We start from the raw sequence: 22,903 nt of genomic DNA on the forward strand, positions 1-22,903 counted from the left end.
TGCTCCCTCTGGTGTTCATTTGCAAGAGGTTTTACTGCTCTACGTGTTCAGGAGTAATGGAGAGTCTTCAGGAAAGTGTTTGTAACAAACAATTGCACACAGTCGTGGATGAGATATAAAGAGTCTTCTCACAAGAATGCTAAATGAAACCCACACTCTGCAATTAGCAGTCTGGGTTTCCTAGATTGCCTGAAGAGTCTTTTCCTGTGCTTTAAAACCTTTCAGCTGTGAAACTGAAATTCTCACAGAACAAAGGCAGGTCAGTTAGGTTTTCATCTTCAGACTGGTACTTCAGATGCATTTTGACTGACTTAATTACATCCAGTTTCTACAAAACAGGTAGCTTCTGAAGAACTGCATGTATTTAAAGCTTCACAGCATCAGAGACGTGGAAAATATTTAAAAATGAAAAAAGCCCACTGAAACCGAAGTCATGGCTGAGGAAGTTGCTCTGTCATTGGAGAAGCTGTTGAATGCAAGACTCCTACACTGCCTGCTGCAGCCTGCAGTAGGAAGGAAGAGGATCCAGTGGGGACTGCACTAGCTTCAAATCCATGTCAAATGCCTGGAAGCCTCAGATAAGGATTGTCAGACTGCCTTGTCCTGCCATCTGTGATGGGGAGTAGCTTTCAGAAGAAGACCTATAGATTTGTCACTGTTCACTGCTTTAAAAAAAATAATTTAAAAATTTTATGGAGTTTACCCTTCATCAGGAGGATGCTTTGGTCTGCTCTACAGGAAGATCACAAGCTGGAATTATATTAAGGCGCGTTATGTACCCATGCTTTTCCCTTTGTAAGTCCCAGCATTAAAATGAAGGCACTGACAAAATTTACTAATAAACGGTCATTTACTGTCAACCCAAATCATTCTGCTGAGGTCTGAATTTAGATATTTGTCCTCACCTTTCCTTATGCTTTGCTGAGAGAGCCGTCAAATTCGTGACTTTCACGCTGCTAAGAATAAGTAACTGGATCTAGAAGCCGCTAAAAGACAGAGAGAAAAGGTCTTGTAGAGACAATGAGTTCTGCAATCTCTATAAGCTATTTAATGACTGCTTATTATGATAGTACAGTTATTACAGCTGAAGATATTTTGCTTGGGTTTAGCCACTCAGCAGAGTCAGTCTAATGAATGGCTTTCATGTACAGGAACAAAGGGCAGAAAATAACTCTAGCCGCTATCCTTTTAAATACTAGGCTTTAGGCTCAATAACCAGAGCTCAGTGCACTGAAGAACGAGATGCAGTGTTTTGTTAATAAGAAATGTCTGCCCAATTCAGAAGTAACATCAGTAAGCTCTAGGGATTGTCTAAACCAGCTGAGATCTAGAAATACAGCAGCAGGCCAAGACCCCGGGTAGGACTAATCCTACCCATCTGTAAAGATTACTGACTTTGAATTGTTTAATATATCGGTGGCCCCAAAAAATGATTCTTAAAGCATGAGTTAAAGCCTGGTGTTAACTAAGGCTAATGCTAAAGAAGATCAGGGTCAGGGTGGTGTTTTCAAGAGATGCATTCAGATTCCTGGGATTGAGATTCAGCATTGCATACCTGCAACAGTTTTTTGGACTGGCCCGTCATGTGTAAAGGTGAAGTCATCTCAGTCTCTTGCTGCTAGCCAGGTGCACTCTTAGCTTTGAGAAGTTTCCAGTGCTGGTTTCTGATGAGTTTGGATTCTCTCTTGCTAGCTAACAATTTGTAGTAGTGTGAGCGAAATAGCTGTGGTGTGTGTTGTATCAAAGCTCACCACATTTTGGAAAAGATAACTAAGCAAGTAATGAATACCTGCAAGTGAGCAATTTAGCAACCTGTCACGTAAAAAAAAAAAACAACAACCCAAACAAACTCTATCAAAATCGCTTTGTCATGTTTGAGGATTTTTATCTTATGATTCTAACACCATTCAAGAGAGAGCTGAGCTTGTACTCGTTAGTTCATCAAATCTACATCCGCTACTTTGGAAAGTGTGGAGTGGCAGTGACATGGCTCGTGGTACTTTCCAGAGGCTTAGGTGGCTGTGAGCTGTGGTTGTTTTTCCATGTGCAGTTTTGGAGATGGTGACAAGCCTCTGCTGCAAATGGATGTGTCCAAAGACAGCTGAATGGCTGATCCACATAACTGAGCTAGCCGTCAAATACGGACTGATTTAATGTGCTCTCTGATCCCCCGTGAGCATGAAGGAGGACGATACAGGCACAAGGAACAAGATAAAGGCATAAGGATAAATATAAAAGCAGTGAATTAAAATAACTAGTGTAATTACAGCAACTTGAATACTTTAAAACTCTGCATTCCTGTTAAAATCTATGCAAAATTGTGGAAGTGTGGGTCTCGTGTTTTTTTGAGCATACGATCTGGGAATTTAACTCTCCCTATAAACAGGACTAACAGTGTACCTTTGTGGTGCCCTACCCTACACTACATCTACTGCATTTTAAACGTCTGTGGAGAAAACACAAGTCTCTGAGGAATCCTCTAAGGATTTTTTTTTTTTTAAATTGACTACCTACAGAAGGAGGGATTAATATATGGAAGGAGAAAACAAACAACAGCACGGTCAGAACTAAGGAAGAGAGAAGCATTCTACCAGAGCTTGCACCCTGGAAGGGTCATGGCAATGAAAAGTTGCAGTTAGAGTAGATTTTGTGTATTTATGTTAATGGAGTTAATAATTGTCATGCGCTAGCATTCCAGGCTTCCAGGTGTTGTGCAAACAACAATCTTACAAAACTGTGTAAATGCAATCTTAGTGGTCCTGTTATTGTTTATAATACACTAATAATTTGTGTAAAAGGCTAATGAAATTAATGCTTTTTTTCTTTTTCTAAATGACTAGAATATACAGCAGAAAGCTAGGAATTCCTTCTAGAAAAGTTGTATGTGTTGTAGTAGTGGTACGTATACCTATGGAAGATCTCTGGACTGCTATTCACAATTTATGATCACTGAGTGGTTTTAAGTCTCCTGTTTTTCTCACTGCTTCCTGTTATCTCCTGGTTGACCTGCAGGTAGATGACAAACATCAGAATTCTTAAGCAAAGCTGAATATTAAGCAGTGCAAGAAATAAGCATCTGCATTAATTGGGAGGATGCTGTGAGCCAGCTGCTGATCTTTTTATCACTTACTCAGATGGCTCTCGAACTTGGAATATCAAACTGGAATTAACTCGTTTTCACTCGTGATTAAGCAACCAAATACTTAGTGGTTATGATAAGATTTATAATGAAGTGACTATGGCGAATGTTTCATTTGAAGCTCAATTACAGAAATTTACACATGAGTCAGGGAAAGTGCAATAGCTATTTACATTCAATAGCTTTTTATGCAGGGAGATCAAGAGGGCTTGTGGTGCTAATTATTTAATCCTCTTGATGGTCTCCTCTAGGTGGGGGTCGGTAAATAGCCCGATTGGAGAACTTGGAATCGAGACAAGTTTAACAGTTGGATGGATTCAGTGGCACAACTGAAAGAAAAGATCGGGTAGCTAGTAGTCCAGGATGGGGGATGGGGTGAGAGATTATAGCCCATTGGGCACACTGACATCCTCTGAGGAGGGTTGCCCCTGCTTCTGAAGTCCCTTAAGGGCAGTATTCTGTCCTGCCTGTATGCATCCTGAGTAATTTAACAACTTTGAAGTTGTGTTTAATTTGTACGGCGTAACAGCTAATTTAGTATTTTTCCTTTTGTATGATATTATTGTTCAGGTTGTTTAATGAGAAGTAACTTCCAAAAAATACTACTTTTAGTGAGAAGTCGCTTTACTGAATGTCTGAAAAGCTTTCTGTCTGTGCTCTCTTCTGACATCTCATCTGCTTTGTGATGAAATGTAAACTTCTAGACCAGGAAAGATTACTTTAAGGCCTTAGTGCCTGGCGAAAAGTGAAGACCACTGAGCCGTAGTAGTCCAACTCTGAAGAGCTTTCTCTTTTTCTCCTTTTCAAAGGAAGCAGTTCACTCTTCATGGCAGCAGACTCCATTGGCTTTTTTACTTTAGCATTGTCCTTTCTCTCTTACTGTAAATTATAGTGCAAGTATTGCCCACGTAAGTGGGTGATAGTTCACTGTGTTGAAGGCAACCTCTGGTGTTTCCTATGGGGCTAATTTCACTACTTTAAAGGCAGCATTTTTTATTTTATTTTTTTTAAATAAAGCGTGTTTTAGGCTCACTTTCTCACTTTAGCAGTTTATGACTAGCAACTCTTTTCACCTGAGTGATTAAACAGGGAGCAAAGGTGAGAGTGACCCAAGGGCTTTTTGTAGGTGCAATGAATGCTCTGCAGTTGGCTGTGTTTGGGATCAAAACTCATTAACTTAAGTAGTTGTTTTGTCTTGAATTGGAGAACTTCTGGCATAGTAGACTGTTGTGTGGATTTTATACTGGTAATAGTACTGAAGTGCTAGCTTTTTTCTAGGTATGAAAAAGCAAGCAGAGGAAGTGAAACTTCTCCATGTCATTCTGCGAGACAGCCCTGTTGAAGAGCTCTGTGAGCCAACAGATGATGCATTTGCCTTCTGTGCTGAGGCAGCTGAATGACTGCACGTAGCGGTGGCTTTCCCACTGGGAACTGACCTGAAAATACTGTAGGGTCTAAACAGCAATTAACTAACCCAAAATAACTGTTAGTATTTACTGGGTTAGGGTTTATATCAGTTTTTTGGGGTGAAAGGGGTCATTTCCTGGTGCCGTCCTGCTTGCGTTAAGTAAGCGTTGTAAAATCGATCCTTCTTTGTAAACCGAAGTTAAAACCTGTTTTTCAAAGAGCAGGGACAAGTTGAAAAGATGGCTACCTTTAACTCCTTCACATAGAGTCATCCTGTGCTTCACCATGAATGCATCAAGAGAGACTGGATTTACAGTGCAATCTGATGTGACTGTGGCATCTCTCAACATAAGTTAACAGCAGCAAAGAAGTTTAAGGTGGTTCATTATCAAAGTCAGGAAAATATCTGCGGCTCTGCAATAATGCAGCAGCTGCACACAGAAGTTTTCGTTGGGAGAGTTGCTCTTGTCACATGCAAGTAATTGAGTTGTGATTAGCTGAGTAAATCATCATCTGTTGTTGGATTGAGATGTGTGGGTGTGAAGCAGCATAAAGTTATTTTGTGTGATTGCTACCTGGAGGGGTTCTAACGCAAAAATTTGAGTTCAGAGTTGCTGATGCTGAAATACTGTGCCGCCTACTCCTAGCTACACATTGTCATAAAATGTCTGCTGTTCGATCTGCTACTGTCCATTTCCCTCACTCCAGATTGAAAAATAACTGAGAAATATTTCAAACCAGAAATGTTCATAGAGTTAAAAGAAGGAAATGTGCTTGTCCTTGTGGCCGCATCATGTGGGGTGCCTGTGGTGTGCTGTCTCTGCATCTGTTGCGTGCAGTAAGCAGTGCCTAGTTCACTGTAACTTGGTGTGAAATGCTGGAGGTGTGGACTAGCTGGCTCAACAGTAAGGACTCAGTCAGAAAGTTTCTTCCCTGAAGTTTCATTAGCCAGACCGTGTACTGGCTTCTGTAAGAGAAACTCAACCTGTTAAAAATGTATGTCTTCTCTTTAAGTGTTGTGCCGTTGTAGTGGGGCACAGCTCTAAAATGTTACTGTGATATCTAAACAGTAGGTTAGGTATCTACTTACAGTTACATACGACACTTTTTTTTTCCAAGAAGTTGGGCCATGCCAGGTGCCACCTTGACCTGGCTATATTCCTCAAACCTGTAATCCACAACTGTTGTAACCTTCCAGTCAGATTTTAAGTCCTTGTAGCCAAGTCAAGAGTGTCAGAGTTGCTTTTATACAAGAGTGTGTATCTATATACAGTACAAGGTTTTACACATTTTATGCCAAATCTGATTTTTTTTTTTTCCCCTGCTGAGAAATAATAAAATGGATTACGCTTTTTGAAAAATAGTGCTGTTTCACACTTGGTACCCTAAAGATAGCAAAATGTTTTGCTGTTAATGCTGTAGAGCCGTGCCTGCAAACTGTCACACCTTCAGTTGAATGTACAGTGGTCCTGATGGGAAGTTACTATTTTTTTAGAGCCTTAAAAGGAGAGGGTGGGAGGATTGGTTTCTGCATAGCATAAGGAGCGACTTCGCACACTCGCACATACAACTGCCAAAATGGTTTTCTTGAACTTAAGCAAACCAACCTGGGGGGAATGTTTGGCAAGCTTATACCCTGTCACCAGCATTTCTCTGCCACCATCTTCACAACTTGCTTCGTGTTTGATTTTTAAGAGATGAGAAGAATATTTTAGTGAGGAGCAGTTTCTTCCCCTGGCTAAGGAAGTCAGAGGAAGCTCCTCCAGTGCATGGTGGTTCACTGGCATCTCTTTCTAAATGCCACAGCAATCCCCGTTTGTGTAATGTAAATACAGATTCATGTTAATGTTTCAGTCCTGGATTGCTTCTGCTGTGACTAGGTAACAAACGAAGAGTGGAACTGGAGTGAATCAATCCTTTTCTGCCATGGGTTCACAAATTGGTTGAATGTTGTTTTATTTGGGGTGGGTTTTGCCCTTGCTGTGTTTCCGCGATTGGATCCAGACTGGATGTGCTATTTGAGTAGCCTTTCTTTGGACATGGTTTTGTAAGCTGCTGTGTGATTTCTTGCTGTATATTTCAAGTGTGTCTGCCAGTCCTCACCCCTTCCCCTCCAGTGTGTGGTCTCTCAGTTTCTTAGGTTCCGGAGACCTGAGCTCAGGAGGACCTGCCAGTTCCTTTAAAAACAACCAACTTCTCCCTTCCCTTTCCTTTAGCTGATTATAACACCAGAGGTCAGATGATCCACACGCAGCTGTGTCCTTTTTCACTTTCTTTTGTCAGTTCCGGATATCCCAGTAATTTTTGATTACCCTGAGCCCATTTCAACCAAGGGTAACAGTAGGATATAGATTGCAAAGGTAATGCTGTCCTTGAAAGCTTATCAAAGCCAAAGTCATTGAAGGAGCCAAATAGGTAGCTGCTGTTAAATAAACTTAAAGCTTTTCACATACAGATCTGCCTGAAAACTGGAGATCTATGCAGTAGAAGATACAATGATGAGCAAAGGAGAAGAAAACCTTTTTTGTAACAGTCATGCAATGGCAGTAGGAATTGCAGAGGAGTGGTGCGAATAGTGCAGCACATGACTGGAATCTGCTACAGGCAGTCGTGATCCTGGTGTACGTATCTGTTATTTGTGAGGGTGCCGAAAACCTGAGGAAAATGGATAGCCCTTCATGTTAAGGGTATCTCCAGAGATCACTGCAGAATGGGAAGGTGTGTTTCTGCTCAGGAGGAAATGATTGTGCTTTCCGTAGGAAATTTATGAGCAATAACCAAGCAATGCTTGCCTGAAAACCTTGGGAAAATTGTGCCAGAGGACAAGGATGTCAAATTCAAAATAAAATAGAAAGTGCCCAGTGGAGTTCTCCAGGGTCAGAAGACGTGGCTTGGACTAAGACATTACTGGTTTCTCATTTTTCCTGCATTTATGCACAGCATATGAGAAATGCATTTTGTATCTGGAATTGGAGCTTGGAAAACTAAGCTCTATTTGGGAGTGAGACTTGTGTCTAGTAAACTGCTAGCTGTGTGACTAGTGAATCACTATGGTGTTTGAAATGCCCTTTTATCTTTTCAGGGTGTCTAATGTAAATGTAAGTTTGAACTGGGATTGGTGTGTGTATATATCATACCTGTTGCAAATACGGAGAATTACATTCGGGTTTTGTTTGTTGTTTTTTCCTTCCCTCCAGTTAAAAAAAATATAGAAATCAGTGGACTATGTAAAAGGGAAACTTAGAGATAATTTGAAGGTGTTTAGTTTCTTGTTAGTTTTTGGTTGTGGTTACTAGTACGTGCTCTTTTGATAAACAGTTATTCTAAAACAGAATTTTCTTGTTCTCTGACTGCTGTTTCAAGAGGAGGAGGAGATAGGAAGAGGTCTGGGGAGAAAATATTGGACTAAACATTATATAGCTATCTAAGTAATACTTCCATTAAATCATTGTCCTGAATGGTTTCTCCTTCTTTTTGATGGGGTATCAGGATGCTTTGGACAGAAGAAAGAGTGCATTTTCCAGAAACTCTATTTGTTCATGGCCATTCCAGCACCTTTTTCCTCCAGAATTGATCAAACATTAAATATTGTTTATGGTTTTACCGTGGTAACTCAAGGTAATACACCAGATGTGCAGATGTGCTTTGGACCTTCTTGCTTTAGTGACCAGGACAGCCATGGTTGATGTGACGTGTGTCTGTCGTACCTGAAACGGAGCTCCTGCAGCATTTGCCACAGCTTGTAGCTCTGGTCAGGAAAGGGCTGGCACGTGACTTCTGCTCTTCAGGGGGCCTGAGGTTCAGCTTTTGACGATTTTCACTCTGAGGTGTGCCTGGAACAGTAAGAGATGACCCATATTAGAAATTTTACAAGTAAATAATTTTGAAGCTTTAATTTGGCAGGATTTTCAGAGATGGAAAAGAGCATCTCTGAATGTGATTTTCCAGAAAGTTGATAGCCGTTCAGTTCAGACCCCAAACGACTGAAGTAAACCTGCTTGAAGAAATGGAATTCAATAAATGTTATCGGGGACAAAACCACAGTTGCTTCCCTCTTTTCTTATTTCTTCTCCCTCTCCTCTTCTTGGAACTGTTGTGGCTCAAAATACATCTCTAAAAAAGGAAGCTGTCCAGAGGCAGTCATTTGATCTGGGAAACTTAAACGCGCTGCATGGTTTCAAAAAGATGTTAGCTTTTAGAAAAAGAAAAACAGCAACAAAAATGTAACATGTGAAGCATTGGGCACCTCTTAACATACATGTTTTATTACCACGTGTTCCCAGCAGCAGCCTGGCTGGCTGGTTAGTGAGCTGAATACTGGTCAAACGCTAATACAGACTGTTTGCTTCAGTGACGGTCTGGGAATCTGTTGGTGAGGTGTTTGTTTTGCTGCTTTTGCTTAAAGACTGGGGGTATGGTACTGCTTCAGACCTTGTGGTTACTGAATTATTTAGCTGAGATCAATCTGCCTCAAACCTCTAACACAGACGTTACTCTTTGAAGTTGTGTGAAGAATTGCAGGGGCTTGGATGTCTTGGCTGAGGCTTTTTCATTGCCAATGGTGTTAAGCACGGCAGCTATTTCAGGATAATTTATCACCTGTTTTTCTATGAAGCAGTGGTTCACTTTTTTATTCCCCAAGTGGACCTTGGATACTTTTCAGAAAAAGTGGTAGTTGAATATGTGAAATTCAGTGATACATGCTATTTGACACTTCATAATCCTAACTGAAAAGTACTGGTATAATAAAGAAAAACATGTAAGAGAGGAACTGCAGGAATTTGCTTTTGGAGGACACTAAATCAAGCAAGAGTTACTGTAGCTGTGGTTTAAAACAGTTTATATGCACTCTGCTGAGTGATAGAAGAAGGTTTTGCTACAGCTGCACTTAGTTTTTAATCCTGGAAGAGAGGATTCCTTCCAAATTAATGCTGAAGCTGTTTGTCCCAATTTGATATACATTTTTTTTGTCTGTACTCTGGTTGTCCATGACCCTGTCCTAGCTTTATAATACTGTGCAGGTTGGCGTATTGATGTGCCGTATGGCTATATAAAAAGACTGCCCGTTGCTGTGATATCCAGATCTGTCACGTCTCAAAACCTGTGAGCTGTAAATGCGTCTTGTAGATTTGATATAGGAGTAGGAAACCTTTACTCAAAAGACCCACAAGTTATGGAGCTGGCTTCTTTTCTGGTGTTCCCCCATCAATGGTCCGTGCATGGTATTACCGTGTGTTCACATTGCACCGTACACACCTTCCTGCAGTTACCAGCATGCTCTTCCCGCAGTGACTGGGTTTGCTTTAGAGTGGACTTTCTGAAGAGTTCAGCATCCTGTGATGTGGTCCACTGTGTCATGTGCTAATTTGAAAAAGCGAAAGGGAGAAAAAAAATGTCACCATACATCTTATTAAGTTGATTTTTACTTTGGGAGTTGCTTTGTTCTACACTGGTGATACCACAAGACTTAACTGGTGCTTGCCTTGAGCACCGTGGTGGAAGCATCTGCATCACTGTAGCTGGGGACAGTGTTCTCTTCTTGCCATGCAGAGTTGCTGTGCAGTGAAGTAAAAAATGCGAAGTACTTGAGATCGTAATGAGATTCTGTAATCATTTGTTAAACACATTTTGATGCTACTGTTAGTATTTAGGGATATATGAATAGCTGTGCTGGTGCTATGAAATGGATGTAGTTTCTGTCCTGAAGAGCTGTATAATGGATGATAGAGAGAAGTACAGCAAGAGATGCAGTTCACATAACTCACGTTCCTTTTGCACCCAATTTTATATAAATTGTGCTGAATAAAGGCGGTGTTAATTGTAGCATTTTCTTTTTTGAGTTTGATATTTGCAGCCTGACCAATACTTTAATGAAGGTCTCTTGTGCTTCTTATTCTCAAAAAGACAGTAACTCGCTTGATAGCTCTGTATTCCTCCTTTCCTTCTCTAGAGGTTTCTTTACTCTTTGTACACCTGTCTTGTCCAAGTTTGCCTCCAGATCCCAAATTCTCTGAACTGGCTGTCATGTTCATTATCTCTGTCTACCTTGGGCTCTTCACTGCTTGGCTTCTCTGAGCAAGCAAGAGAAGCTTGGTGATGTGCAAAATCGGGAATTTTGCTGCTATTTAGTGGTTGTGGACTTGGCATTGCAGGTTTGGGGGTGTGTGTATGAGCTATGGCTAGTCCAGCTAGACCTTTGCCTCCAAGGGTTGTGGTCTGCCACCTGAGGACTTACTTAGATGTCTGCCTCCTGGACTTATGCCTGGGGCAGTGACATTTACAACAGACTTCCGTGAAAAGAGGAGGTAGTTGCTCTTTTTTTCTGTGAAGTATATCCTTCTATTTTAATATTTTTCCTGTAATGCTTCTAAATTGGTCAAATTCACGTGAGTCTTTAAGGGACAGTTAGGAGTACCTGCTTGCCAAATTTACAAGCTTGTACTGCAGAGTGTTGAGCAAATTTAATTTGGTTTGAGATGTCATGTGACTTGTTTTAAGATTGAATGTTTCAGTCATTCTGGACATCATACAAATTGGCAAAAATTCATCTCAAGCAAGTGAAATCTCACAAAAAAGAAAACTTAAAGCAGTTGAAAGCAGGCCATAGGAACTTGGAAGGCACCTAACATCGGCGCCACCAGCACTGCCTAGAGTACCCTAACCTGTACTGCTACAAAAGTATCTCTAACCTTTGTAAACTGTTTCCCTCATCTTTGCCCTCTTCTGTCTGTATCTTCTACCAGCGAAAGCCAGATCCAAATGCGGTGCCACGTTCTTCCCCTGCGCTAGTGGGATCCACTGCATCATTGGCCGCTTCCGGTGCAACGGCTTCGAGGACTGCCCCGATGGCAGCGATGAGGAAAACTGCAGTAAGTGCCAGCCTGCTTCACTTCTTTTGCTTTCAACTAATTAATACTACTTAGAAAGGAAGCGTTCGTTAGACTTCAGTTTCTGAGTCAAATATTCTCCCTGTCGTTTACAACCCAGATGATCCTTGTGCTTTTCACTTTGTAAATGACAGTCTTTTTTTTTTTTAAGGTCCAGCTCAGTCTTGTGTTGAATATAATGCCGATATGATACTTCAGGCCCTATTGTAACTTTGAAATGAGATTTAAGCTACATGTTTGTTTTGAACAGGTTCTCTCTACTCAAATGTAACTTAGATTGGGCAAATGTTAAATGTAACTTAAAATGGTTTAATTTTCATTCGCCTCTTTCTTGTCACTGAAGATTATGACTTATTTGTTCATCAGCACATTTAGGTTTCTCTGTTTATAGATGTTCTCAAGCAACAAAAAAACAAATAAAGGGTTATTTAGTGAAAGAGGTTCTTGGAAAGAGAAGGAGGTTCTCGAAGTCAGACACGCCTGCCAATGCACTAACTTGAGCTGCTTGTTCACATCATCTGAAGTACTACTTGACTGGGGCTAAAACCCCCGCGTGTGGCTGCATAGACCCATTTGTATCTGTAAGTCTAGCAGGGATGTTTCATAGCAGAAAGGAAGGGTTATGTTCGATCCAGCAGCTCTGTTGCTATTATCGCGAGTTGGTAAAAGCATTGGTCTGTAGGCAGAAGCTTGCAGGAAATACTTGTTCATTCTCTTGTTGGAGCACTATGAATTTTTCCATTTAATGACATTTAAAGGTCAGGAGGAGGACAACAGACACCAGCTTTCAAAGATAACAAAAGGGGCCATCTTTACAGTGATGTATCACTGTCTGCTTCTTGGAGAACTTGCCTTTCTTGTTTGTCTGCTTTCCCCCACAGCATGAACACTGTCTTAAGGTGCCATCTGTTGTTGGCCTAGAGTCTGATTTGAGCCCTGGGACTGTGGCGGGGAGATTGCACCTCTGCGGAGCAAGTGAAGCTAGAGGAAGAAGATTGAAGGCTAACAAAATTACTTTGGGTCATGCTTAAAGAAGTAGGCTAGAAAAAAGGTTTGACAAAAGTGCCTTGAATATTCTTGAGGTGGTAAAATGACAAGTGGCATGTTCTCAACTGAAAACGCACCAGCTCATGGAGCTGGTTATGAATGACATTCTTTCCCATGAGCTCGTAGTGTGTAGCTCCAGTAGGACCTTACAGCTGATGATAACATGCTGCTGATCTCCCCGTTTCTCCATACCATTTAGCACACACTTGGTATTTCCTAGCGTATCCAAGTGTCTAGTCACTGCTTTGTTTATGTAGAGGAACAACACTGGAGGCCCTAAAGTGACCTGGAAAATCAACGTGCTATGCAAGTGTGCAGCAGTTTCAGACCAAAGGAGATTTAGCATGTTTGTGATAAACATGCTTTTGGGGAACTGGATGAATTGGGAGCGTTTGTTATCTATACTGCAGGTTATATGCATGGCAGATTTTAAAGTTTTATGGGTTTGTTTTTTTAAAAAACTCTTTAAAGGCAGCTCTCTAAAGAATAAAAAATAGGAAGCCAGTTAGTATTTGGGAACTGTAATCCCCTTTGTTATTGTGGCAGAGAAGCACTTTGAAGCAGACAAGTCATCTAAACAGTTATTTTAAGGTTTTCAGTTGGAAAGTTGCGTTCTGTTTCAGTCACCTCATTACCAAAAACTGGCAGGAGTTCAGAGAAGAGTGCCAAAAATGATTAAGGGACAGAGAGATTGATTTATGAGGAGATATTAAAAACTGCTAAATTATGCATATCTCAGCTAAGCGATGACTATGTTAGAAGATAAGGCTATATAGGCTGTATATGAAGGGTGCAAACACTGTTCAAGGAGGGATTGTATAGTTGTGTATGCTGGGCTATAGCTAAGAGTAGAGGGATGAAATTAGAAAAGAGAAAACTAAGATGAATATCAAGGAAACCTCCTTAACAGTAAGATGCATTGAAGCTGTGATGTAATCTACGAGAAGTGCTGAAAACTGCACTGCTTGAAGCTTTAAATGAAACTAGACATAGCATCTTGCAGTATATTTACTGCTGGGTTTGGCGTGGGTGAGGAGACTGCTCTACCTAAATGAGTGTGCTTAAATACTATTCCGGTTTTACTCTGTGTGCAACAGCGAGCCTTATATGAAAGGACTTTCTGTGCGCTACTGTAATGTGCATGTCACCCTTAAAAAGGAGCTGAAATTCAAACACATGTCAGCATTGCCATTGTATCAATTCACAATAGTGAGGAGAATGGGGAAGGTGGAAAAGAAGCAGAGGTAAATAAGCCACTGCCTGGCAGTTCTCAGCCAGGGTTGTTGGCTTATGATATGAAAATTCAGCTCCATTGAGTTTGTTGTAATAGGAAGCAACAGGCAGTATTTATGGTAGGCAGTGCTGCCCTCCATCTGTCGTGAGTGTGAGCAAATGCTGAGCACCAAACAGCGATCATGGTAGGGGCGCTCATGAAAGTGAACAGAAGGCTTATCACAACTGTGGGTGGACTAAATCTCTGCTAATTGTAACGAATCTTGCATGAATTAGAAATTTCAGCGCGCTCTGTTTAGAGAGACGAGGTTGGTTTAATTGCCAAGTTACTCCCATATATTCAGCGAATTGACCGGCTGTTGTGACCTGTTGTAGCTGATTGCTTAACGGCTATTTCACTGCCTGGGTAAGAGAATTTCTAATGAAAGATCTCACTTTCTCTTTTCGCAGCAGCAAATCCCTTGCTTTGCTCTACTGCCCGATTCCACTGTAAAAATGGTCTTTGCATTGATAAAAGCTTTGTGTGCGACAGTCAAAATAACTGTCAAGACAACAGCGATGAAGAAAGCTGCGAAAGCCCTCAAGGTAGGCACAGGATTTTTATTCTATCCTGCAATATTATACCAACTCCAATTAACACGGAACAGGCTCAGTAGAAAAGACGATTCTGTTGGCTTGCTCTGTGTTGGCTAGAGCTGTTGTTTCCTAATTCTGCAAATAATGAGAGTGAAACGTGTGTGTGCGTGCGTGCATACATTTCATTCTCAGTGCTCAGAAGACTGGTAACTTTTTCAGACTAGTAAAAATGCACTTTTGCAGGAAATGCTTATAATCTGTGATCCAGTACTCATTGAAGTTGCTGGGAATCCATTTAGTGACTTCTGTGAGAGATGAATTGGACCCAGAGGGATCAATAATAAAACTTCAGTTTGAAGTAGTTCAGTGGTCTGTATATTTATCAGGTGAGTACATCTGTGTAGGCTTAAAGCTTTAGATCCTTATTGCTCACTTTCTGAAAAGCATGTTTCACTGCAGGACAAGTCTACAGCGAAACAATTTATTCCTACCCTTCCTTGTCTCTATTTAGAGAAAAGGATGAGGAAAATTTTGTTTAAAAACTGTTGTATATTGAGTCTTGTGAGAATATCAGAACACAACCTCTGACTTTTTTTTTCTTTTTAACTTAGAAGTCTACATCTAGTGCTCCTCAGTTTTTTTTCCTGTAACTTAATACCATAGTATTTTATAAAACATGAAGTATTTACAAATGACGTGAGGTTAATACATTAGGTGTATTGGGCATCAGCTCCTAACTATTTTCATGTCTAAGTCACTAATGAGAGATCAGAGCAAGCAGAAAATGGGAGATGGTGGATATTTGCAGGGGAGATGCAATGTGCTTGGGCCTATAGAAAGCAGGACACATGGAGAGAGAAAGCAGGGAATGAAGGAAGAAGAAATTAGGGAAACTGAAGGAGAACGACTTTAATATCTAGCTGCACTGTGATTTAGTCCTTTGTGGAAGAGAAAATAATTCTGAGCTTAACATGGTGATTAATATTCTTGACAGCTCACAGGGGAAGAGGGAAAATACACAACAGAAATGCCAACAAACAGGGTTTATAGCAATGGTATGCGACAGTCTCTTCTGTGCCATTCCTCTGCCTAAGCTATGAGCTCTTTCCGTTGGCTCCATATGTTAGGGCTGAAGGGGTCATCCTGGTAACTGGCCTGTTTGCAGGGCTACCTCGAAGCCCGGAAACACAGCCCTTCTGAGATCAGAGCCTCGGAGCAGCGGTCTGGCCTGCCCCTACCCTCTGTCCTGGGGGGGAGGAAAGGGCTGGTGAGGGACTGGCGTGTGGGTATTGCTGCTGCAGCAATGCTGCTGCGCCCCCGCGGAGGGCTGAATTGTTTTTCACTGCGGGCCTAAGGCAGTCTAATAAGATTAATGCGGGTGGCAAGGGTTCTTGTTGGGTTTCTTCTTTTCTTTTCTTTTTTTTTCCATTTGCTTCTGAAGCTTAAAGCAGCAGTGTTCTTTTCCAAGGTTGGGATGATTGCTTCCTCTGCAGATTAATTGGCTGGATTGCCTCCAGGTTGTTTGTTGTCATGACGATCTGCTATTGGAAGTGACTGTCAGGCTCAGGAGAAGAAAAGAGCTGTATTTCATAAAGCCATTGCTTTTGTCTTTATCCTTGGTCCTTCTGGAAAAGTCAAATTCGTAAGAGGGTTAAGCAAAGTAATTCTGGCTTCCAAACACACCAACTACTTTGTGATTCTATGCATGAAAAAGCCCCAAACAAGGAAGAAGGAACTCCCTGTCATTAGAATGAGAGCAGCAATCGTTTGTGCGCTTTTTTGTTAAAAAAAAGGAGTCCGAATACAGGGTTGGGAATGAGGAGTTCCCAGAGTGAAATGCTGGTTATGGGGAGCGTGTGTGATTGCCTTTGCCCTTTGGCAGCCCAGAGCCTCCATGAATTGCCATTTTGCCATCTGTAAGCGGGCAATGCTCATGTACCTGTCTTTCACAGTGAGGATTAAACCTCCCATCTGAATGTAAATGATGATTCCCTCTGGAGTTTGCAGCTATGGGTACGTCTGTCCTGGCTTCCAAACACACCAGCTACTTTGTGTTAATTGAGAATTAGAAGCTACTGTGGACAGTCTTTCGTTTCTCACAATTCTTTCTATAGGAGATCTAATTACTGTAATTACAATGAGGTTTGTGTTAACACAGTACCCAAGAATCCTACTCATTAACTAGAACTCAAGTGCTCTGTGTACTTAGTGACAGAGCAAAGCAATTCTGTAGGGTATTATAAAATCAAGATAGAGGGTTTTCTTCCCACTAGCTATGTTATCATGTCACATGTGGTAGCTTTAGTTCAGTGTAATTGAGTGTAGTCTGACATACGAGATTGCACTTGTGTGCTATTTTTGTATCTAAAAATGTGTTGATTTAGAAATCACTAAGCTTCTGAGCCACTCTGTGATAGTGTCATTATCACTATTTAACAGATGGGGAAGAGGGGGCATAGATCGGCTAAACGAAATGCTCCCAGAGTGACATCCTAGCTGGCAGGACTAGAGCTTCATCCGTGCTTGTCTGCTTCAGGGGGTTGTCGTGAGACTTAATCAATGTTTGCAAACTGTTTTGAGATACTATAATAACATGTGGAATAGGAGTGTGAATTATTAATTGGTACTTTGCTCTACTTCTGCTCTTGGGTATACTGACAAGCTTTTTAAATTAACACCTCTTCCTACTCCTCCTTGAACTTCAAAGGCCTCCTTTATCCTGCTGTCATTACTGGAAAGCTCCAGTAGCATATCAGGTTGATTTGTGTCAAATACTCCTCCATGCATAAAGATCCTTTCAATCAGGAAGGGCCACTCTGAAGGCTAGGAAAACAGGAATGTGACCCCCTACTGAAAAACATACTGACCCAGGTTTGATGTGGAACTCTTCAAAATGCGCCATCCTTGATGAGTAGTAGTTTGTTAGCATGCTGCAATTTGAGATGAGACGAGTCTGAAGCCGTGGGTTTATAAAGATTAATTTTGGTCATAAATAGGGGCGGATTCATTTGAGGAGAGGAAGACAGAGGCCCCAGGATTTAGTTGTGAAAATGGGAGGAAGGTCAAATTTTTCAGAACAAGTTCTTGCCCTGCTTTCTCCTTAGCACTTGTCACTGAGTGTTGCACATCGTACAAAGGATTGTATGTCGTGGGGAAAGTGTCAGTTTAAAAACTTAAACTATGACAATCTAGCAGCAAATCAAATAATTCTTCTTTAATTCCCAACAGTAATTATTTGTAGCCCTTGTAGCTGCCATGGTAAACTTTAATCTCACCCTAGCTATACTGTGGTCATCTCTGGTTTCCGGCATTGAAGTAGTATGGCCAGACTTCCTTTAGTCTGAAATGTGCTGTATTTATCAAAGTATGTGCCTGAATTTGGGATTGGATGGAGGATGTAATTGCTTCAATAATCCACACGAGTGGCATTTATGAATTGCTCTTTCTAGGAATTGGAAATTTCTGCTCCTGTTCCTTAATGAATCTTAATCCAGGGAAGTTCCTCTCCCCCATACACTTTTTTCTCTTATTTTTACTTTAAGATCTCTCCCTGTGCCTGGAATTAGCTGACAGTGGTAATCATTCACAGCAGCTACTCTGGGTGTACTCGTGCCCGCCTCTCACTGAGGGGATTTCCTGCTCTGCAACAGGCATCTGCTCAATTGGAAGGGAATTCCTCCTTCTTAAAATTTTTCAACAACCATGCGAACTTGTTCAGCTCTAGGACTTTAATTTATTCTCTTAATTGCTTTTAGTCTAAATGTGTCTTCACAGCACTTCTTCCTTTAGTTTATCCTCCATTTTGTACTTTGAGTCTAGAAAGCTTTAACACTGATAAAAGCATACTAGGTATTTTAATTCTAACTCCTTTTCCTTTCATGGCCCTTCTTTTCTTTCCTCCTGAGTTTGCTAAATACCTTTATTAGCTTTAACCCCGTTGCCTAGGAAAGGGGGTTTTATTGCTGCGAGTCTATATTCACTCTGACTGGTGCCGTAGAGAGGCCCTTGGCTTCAGTAATGTTCCTACGCTTCTAGATCTGCGGTGTTAGTAAACAGTGCCATTGTGGGCAAGTTATAAACCAAATGTTTTGCAAGTGTCCTGAAGTTGATTCCTGCCCTGTGTTTCTACAGTGTATTTGGTAATGTTCACTGTTGCACATGTGGATACCTCCTTTTTTTTTATTTTTGCATATTTTTTCATTGAATTTGTGTTTGGATTTTGCTAACAGATTTAGAAGCGCACACAGTTGTCAGAAGTCTCTGTTTTTTCCTCTATTGCATGTATAAATTCTATAAAAATTTGGCAGCATACTAAAAAAGAAGAAAAATCTGACCCTGTGTCAAACAAAGGGAAAACAGTTTAAAAGGCTGACTTATTAAAATTAATTTTTAAGTGATAATATAAATTCCGTAATGATAATTTCTGTGGATTTAGGTATAGGTGAGATAAAGCTGGAAGGGGACTGGCTGTAATGGTAAACGCTATGGCCCATTGCTGGTATTTGCATGATTGAGTTGCAATGCAAAGTGGGTTTTAGAACTGACAGCCAAGTGGAACAGACATACTCTAAATTTCAGTGAAATACCACAAAACCTAATTTATGAAATACAAATAGCTCCCAGAACATCCCACTCCGTATGGAGCTTGTACTTTGTGTTGCACATGGCAAATTGAAATTCTGAAATTCCCAAATGCTGTGGTATCACTTGGACATCCCAAAACTCTGTAGTCTGATCCTAGCTGAATACATTTCCTTTTATTGAGTCTCTGTGACTCATTATTGACTCAGTCTTTAAACTGAAGCTCAACTTGCAATTATTGTGCATCACCTTAGCCCAGATTCAGCCTGCAGCAGGAATTTGATATTCAGAAGTAGACTGAATAGAAGTAGAAATTTAAGGAAGGATACAAATAAAATGTCACTGAGTGTTTTATTAAATGAAGGCTTTGCCTGAGCATATTTAGCTCTCTAATATCCTCGTTCTATAACACTTGCTAGATGGAAATGTTTTTGTCAGCTGTGAATTCCTTCTTTTCTCTGTTCCTCCATTCCCTGATTAAGTCCAGGCTTCTTCTTCTTTGCCTTTTTCTCTCCTCATAAGATTATTTATTTGAGAGGGTTCTTGTCGAGAAAAACAATAGATCCATCTTCATGGAGACTTAAAAGGTAAGGTGAGCTACAGTAGGCAGATACTCATATTAGTGGGCACTGATATTTCAGATGACCGGTAAGTTCATCTGTGCACTTACTTCAACCCCATGTGGACTCCACCGTCCCTGCTGCCTCCCAGGCCAGTCTGTTATTTGTAAAATTGATTATTGATCGCTTCATTTGATCAGCAGATAATAACACAGATGTTATTGTAGATGGTCACAGACTCATTCAGAAGCATGGGACTGAGAGAGGAATTCTTACTTCACTATGAGTGGAGGCTTTGCAGTTAAAGTAGTGTAAAATAAATGTGGGGATCTCAGGGCGAGGTCCAGGCAGCTGGTACAAATGGGTTTGAGTTGCTACATCTCGCAGCTCCCTCAGCTTGTGAAGATGCCAGGGTTTTGTTGCAGAACAGGCATATGTACCTGAGGAATAGTTTTGTGGATCAGCATGCTGCTCCTGCAGGCACTTTGGCCTAGCATTTTGGCAAAATAATAATAAACATGCTGCCAAAATGTTAAGTTACCACTGTTTGGTGAGCAGCTATTCTAATAAGAGCAACTGTAATGTTGCAATAGACAAGCAATGACTTCAGGTCTTCAAATGGACAACAAACTTGCTTAAAAGGGTATCTGTAGATCTGGGAGGTGTCCAGCCTCTTCACCTGATCTTCTGTTGAGCCCACCTTTTGTAGCTTGAAGCTCAAAGCAGTTATCAGCAGATAACGACTTGGCTAGTGTAAAAATCAATTTTATGACCTAGGTCAAATCTTAGACAAGGTGTTGTATCACTGGGGGCTCACCACGTTTGTCAGCAGCTCTAGCAGGGGAAAAAAGGAAGAAAAAGAGGATCTGGCAACTATCCTTGAAGACAGTAAGGACAGGGAACTGACTTTGTGTCTCCAGCTGATATTATGCCTGTTCTGTAGGCAGGTGTACTTTAGGATGCTGATGGTAGCCTTCTCTCAAGCTTACTCCCATGATGGAAGTGTTGTTCTTATGGAAGTGCCTTATTAGACTCTCGCTGTAATCCCCAATGGCTTTTTGGTGGTTTCGGGTTTTTTTTTTGGTTGCTGGGGAAGAAATTGCGGTTCTCAAGCTGGTTACAAAAACAGTAGGGGCAGGAGATAGTAACTATATATCAGCTACTTTCCTTTCAGCCAGTGGCTGATGAGGAGAGCTGGGAATTGAGACTGTAAATGGCATGTTTTTTTCTCACCTGTGCAGGAATGAAATATGAGCTCTTAACAGTTGTGTCCAGATACTTTTACCTTCGCTTTGTGGCATTTATGCCTAATTAACAGTTCCAGGAAAAGGTGATGACATGAATATCCACTTTCTTTGCCAGTGCTTCAAAAATGCAAAAACTAGTGATAAAATGTCACGCTAGAGGAAGACAAGTTTAAAATAAAGGACATTCTTTTTCCCTGTTGTTTTTGAGGCTAATTAAATTCTTTCTTGAGCTTTCGTTAGTAAAAATCAATTCCTTTAAAATACATTTCCCACAAGTTTTTAACAGCATATAGGTGTTTGAAATGTACCATATGTATTGGCGTGTTACGCCATGTCCTGGCCGCTGAATTGCATTAACTTTTCATAGATGTCAGTGTCATTTGATTGTGCAGAAGGCTTCTGTTGCTGGACTGTAGGTGCCAACCCGTAGTCTTTTTGCTGTCAATGGAGGGATTTAAAATAAAAAGCACAGGCGTTAATCTTTGACTTGCTGTACAACAAAATCAATCCCAGGTAAGGTGACCAAGTGCTTTTTCTACAGTTATTGTAGAAAAGGATTATAGCGTTTGTATTTAAAATGAAACTTTAAATTTTGTTAGTACAATTTTCAGTACTGGGGCAACCTGTTTTTTGTTGGATAGTGGTAGTTGTCATAGCAAATACGTGTCAGGGAGGAGCCCCAGCACAGTTTCCTGGGTTAAGTACTGAAGAGAAGCTCTCACTAGCAGAGTGGCAGTTAGCTTGTCTGTCTCTTCTGTTTCTAGTCCTGACGCTCATTCAGCAGACCAGCCTGTCCCAACCTGTAATTCTGCTTCCAGCTCCAGCTGGGGGCTGGTCTGCATGGCTCTTCCTGACCTGGCCTGTCAGCCCTGCAGTTTCAGTCAAATGGCAAACCTTCTTCTTTAGCCTGATTATTAACATTAATCTTAGCTAAGTGATAATGCTTCAGCCTAAATCTATCTTTGACACCTGCCTGCAGTAACCACGGCAGCAAAAAGTCTGAGGTTAATTTATGCTTCAGTGCCTTCACGAGTCTTGGTCTGGCATTCTTGTGCCTGTAACCACTAGTTAGAAATTATTTCCCACTGTGAACTATTGAGGAAGCCTGCTATATTCAGCAGTTTTCACAGTGACTTGGGCAGAGAGCACAAGAGTTTTCTTTATTTGCTCTTTAGGAGTTGGGCTGTTCTTTTTGTGCAGCACTGGAATTGAATAGAAGACCAGTTTTGCTGCTCAGACCTGTGTTGAGTGGGAGAAACAGGTCCCAGCATCCTGTGTGTCAGACATTGGGGTAGGGTTTGTTTTTTTTGGTTTGTTTTTTTCCCCCTGCAGCTGCCAGCAGCAAAGTTGCAAGAAGTGGCTTATAAAATGTCAGGCTACAACTCTGTCCCCAGATGAAACTAGTTTTGCACATGGTTAAAATGTGTATCTTTTCACAACTTCAGTTATATCTGGGAATAATTTGTGACATGTGAGCTCTGTCAAAGCTTGTATATGTATTCTTACTCAAATGTAAAGCCACAAGCAAAGCCAATGTGACCAGGTGTAAAAGTGCCTCTGTTCAGATGTTGTAGCAGTTTAATACACAATCAATTATGTAATTGACCTAAAGCAGCATTTTTTCAGTGTAGACAGTCCCCTGGAGCAGGGTTACCATGGTCTGTTGAAAAGTTTGACTGACGTCTGCTCAACAAGAATAAATGCAGGTCAGCCAGATGTCTCTGTAGCTAGAAGTTGTGCTGGTGCTGTGCGCTTGGCTCGCAGGAAGGAGAGCAGCTAGAAATGCAGAATTGCCCTCAGAAATGTAGGTGACCCTATGTGTGCAGGACTTTAATGGGTCTGGGCAGTTTGTGTCTCTTATTTTGAGAAATCTTTGCTTAGAGTAATTCCCTTTTTTCTATAAGTGGTTTTACTGTGCTGGCATAACTACAATTTTAATCTGCCTTACAAAAAATATTATTTTATATCATCTTATAGGAGAAGTAAGGGTATGGAAAACTGAATTTGGGGGGGGACACCTCACAACTGAGGCGGTATTAACATCAAAGTGTGTGTACCAGACATCACTATGTCTCATGCCCACTCCTTCCAAATGTTGGCCCTGGCCAGGTCAGTGGGAGTGTTAACTTTCTGCAGCTGAAGCAAATGGCATTTGTTTCCTTATTGCAGGTTGCACTTAAGTTGCTGTGTCAGTGGGCTGTATTCACTGTGCAGCATAAATCGCTT

At 41.1% G+C, this 22,903-nt stretch overlaps 1 protein-coding gene across 4 annotated transcripts in view; it reads left to right on the plus strand.

The window, feature by feature from the left end:
- LDLRAD3 (low density lipoprotein receptor class A domain containing 3) overlaps positions 1-22,903 on the plus strand; it is a 108,129-nt gene that overhangs the window by 42,219 nt on the left and 43,007 nt on the right. For 2 of the 4 annotated variants that reach the window (XM_074584277.1, XM_074584279.1), the window contains exons 3-4: positions 11,290-11,415; positions 14,164-14,298. In XM_074584277.1, coding sequence (XP_074440378.1) covers positions 11,290-11,415; positions 14,164-14,298 — 261 coding nt within the window. The remainder of the gene's footprint in view (positions 1-11,289; positions 11,416-14,163; positions 14,299-22,903) is intronic. The other 2 variants (XM_074584278.1, XM_074584280.1) reach the window with 1 other exon arrangement.

This window comes from Larus michahellis, chromosome 4 (genome assembly GCF_964199755.1).
Source record: "Larus michahellis chromosome 4, bLarMic1.1, whole genome shotgun sequence".
NCBI lineage: Eukaryota > Metazoa > Chordata > Aves > Charadriiformes > Laridae > Larus > Larus michahellis.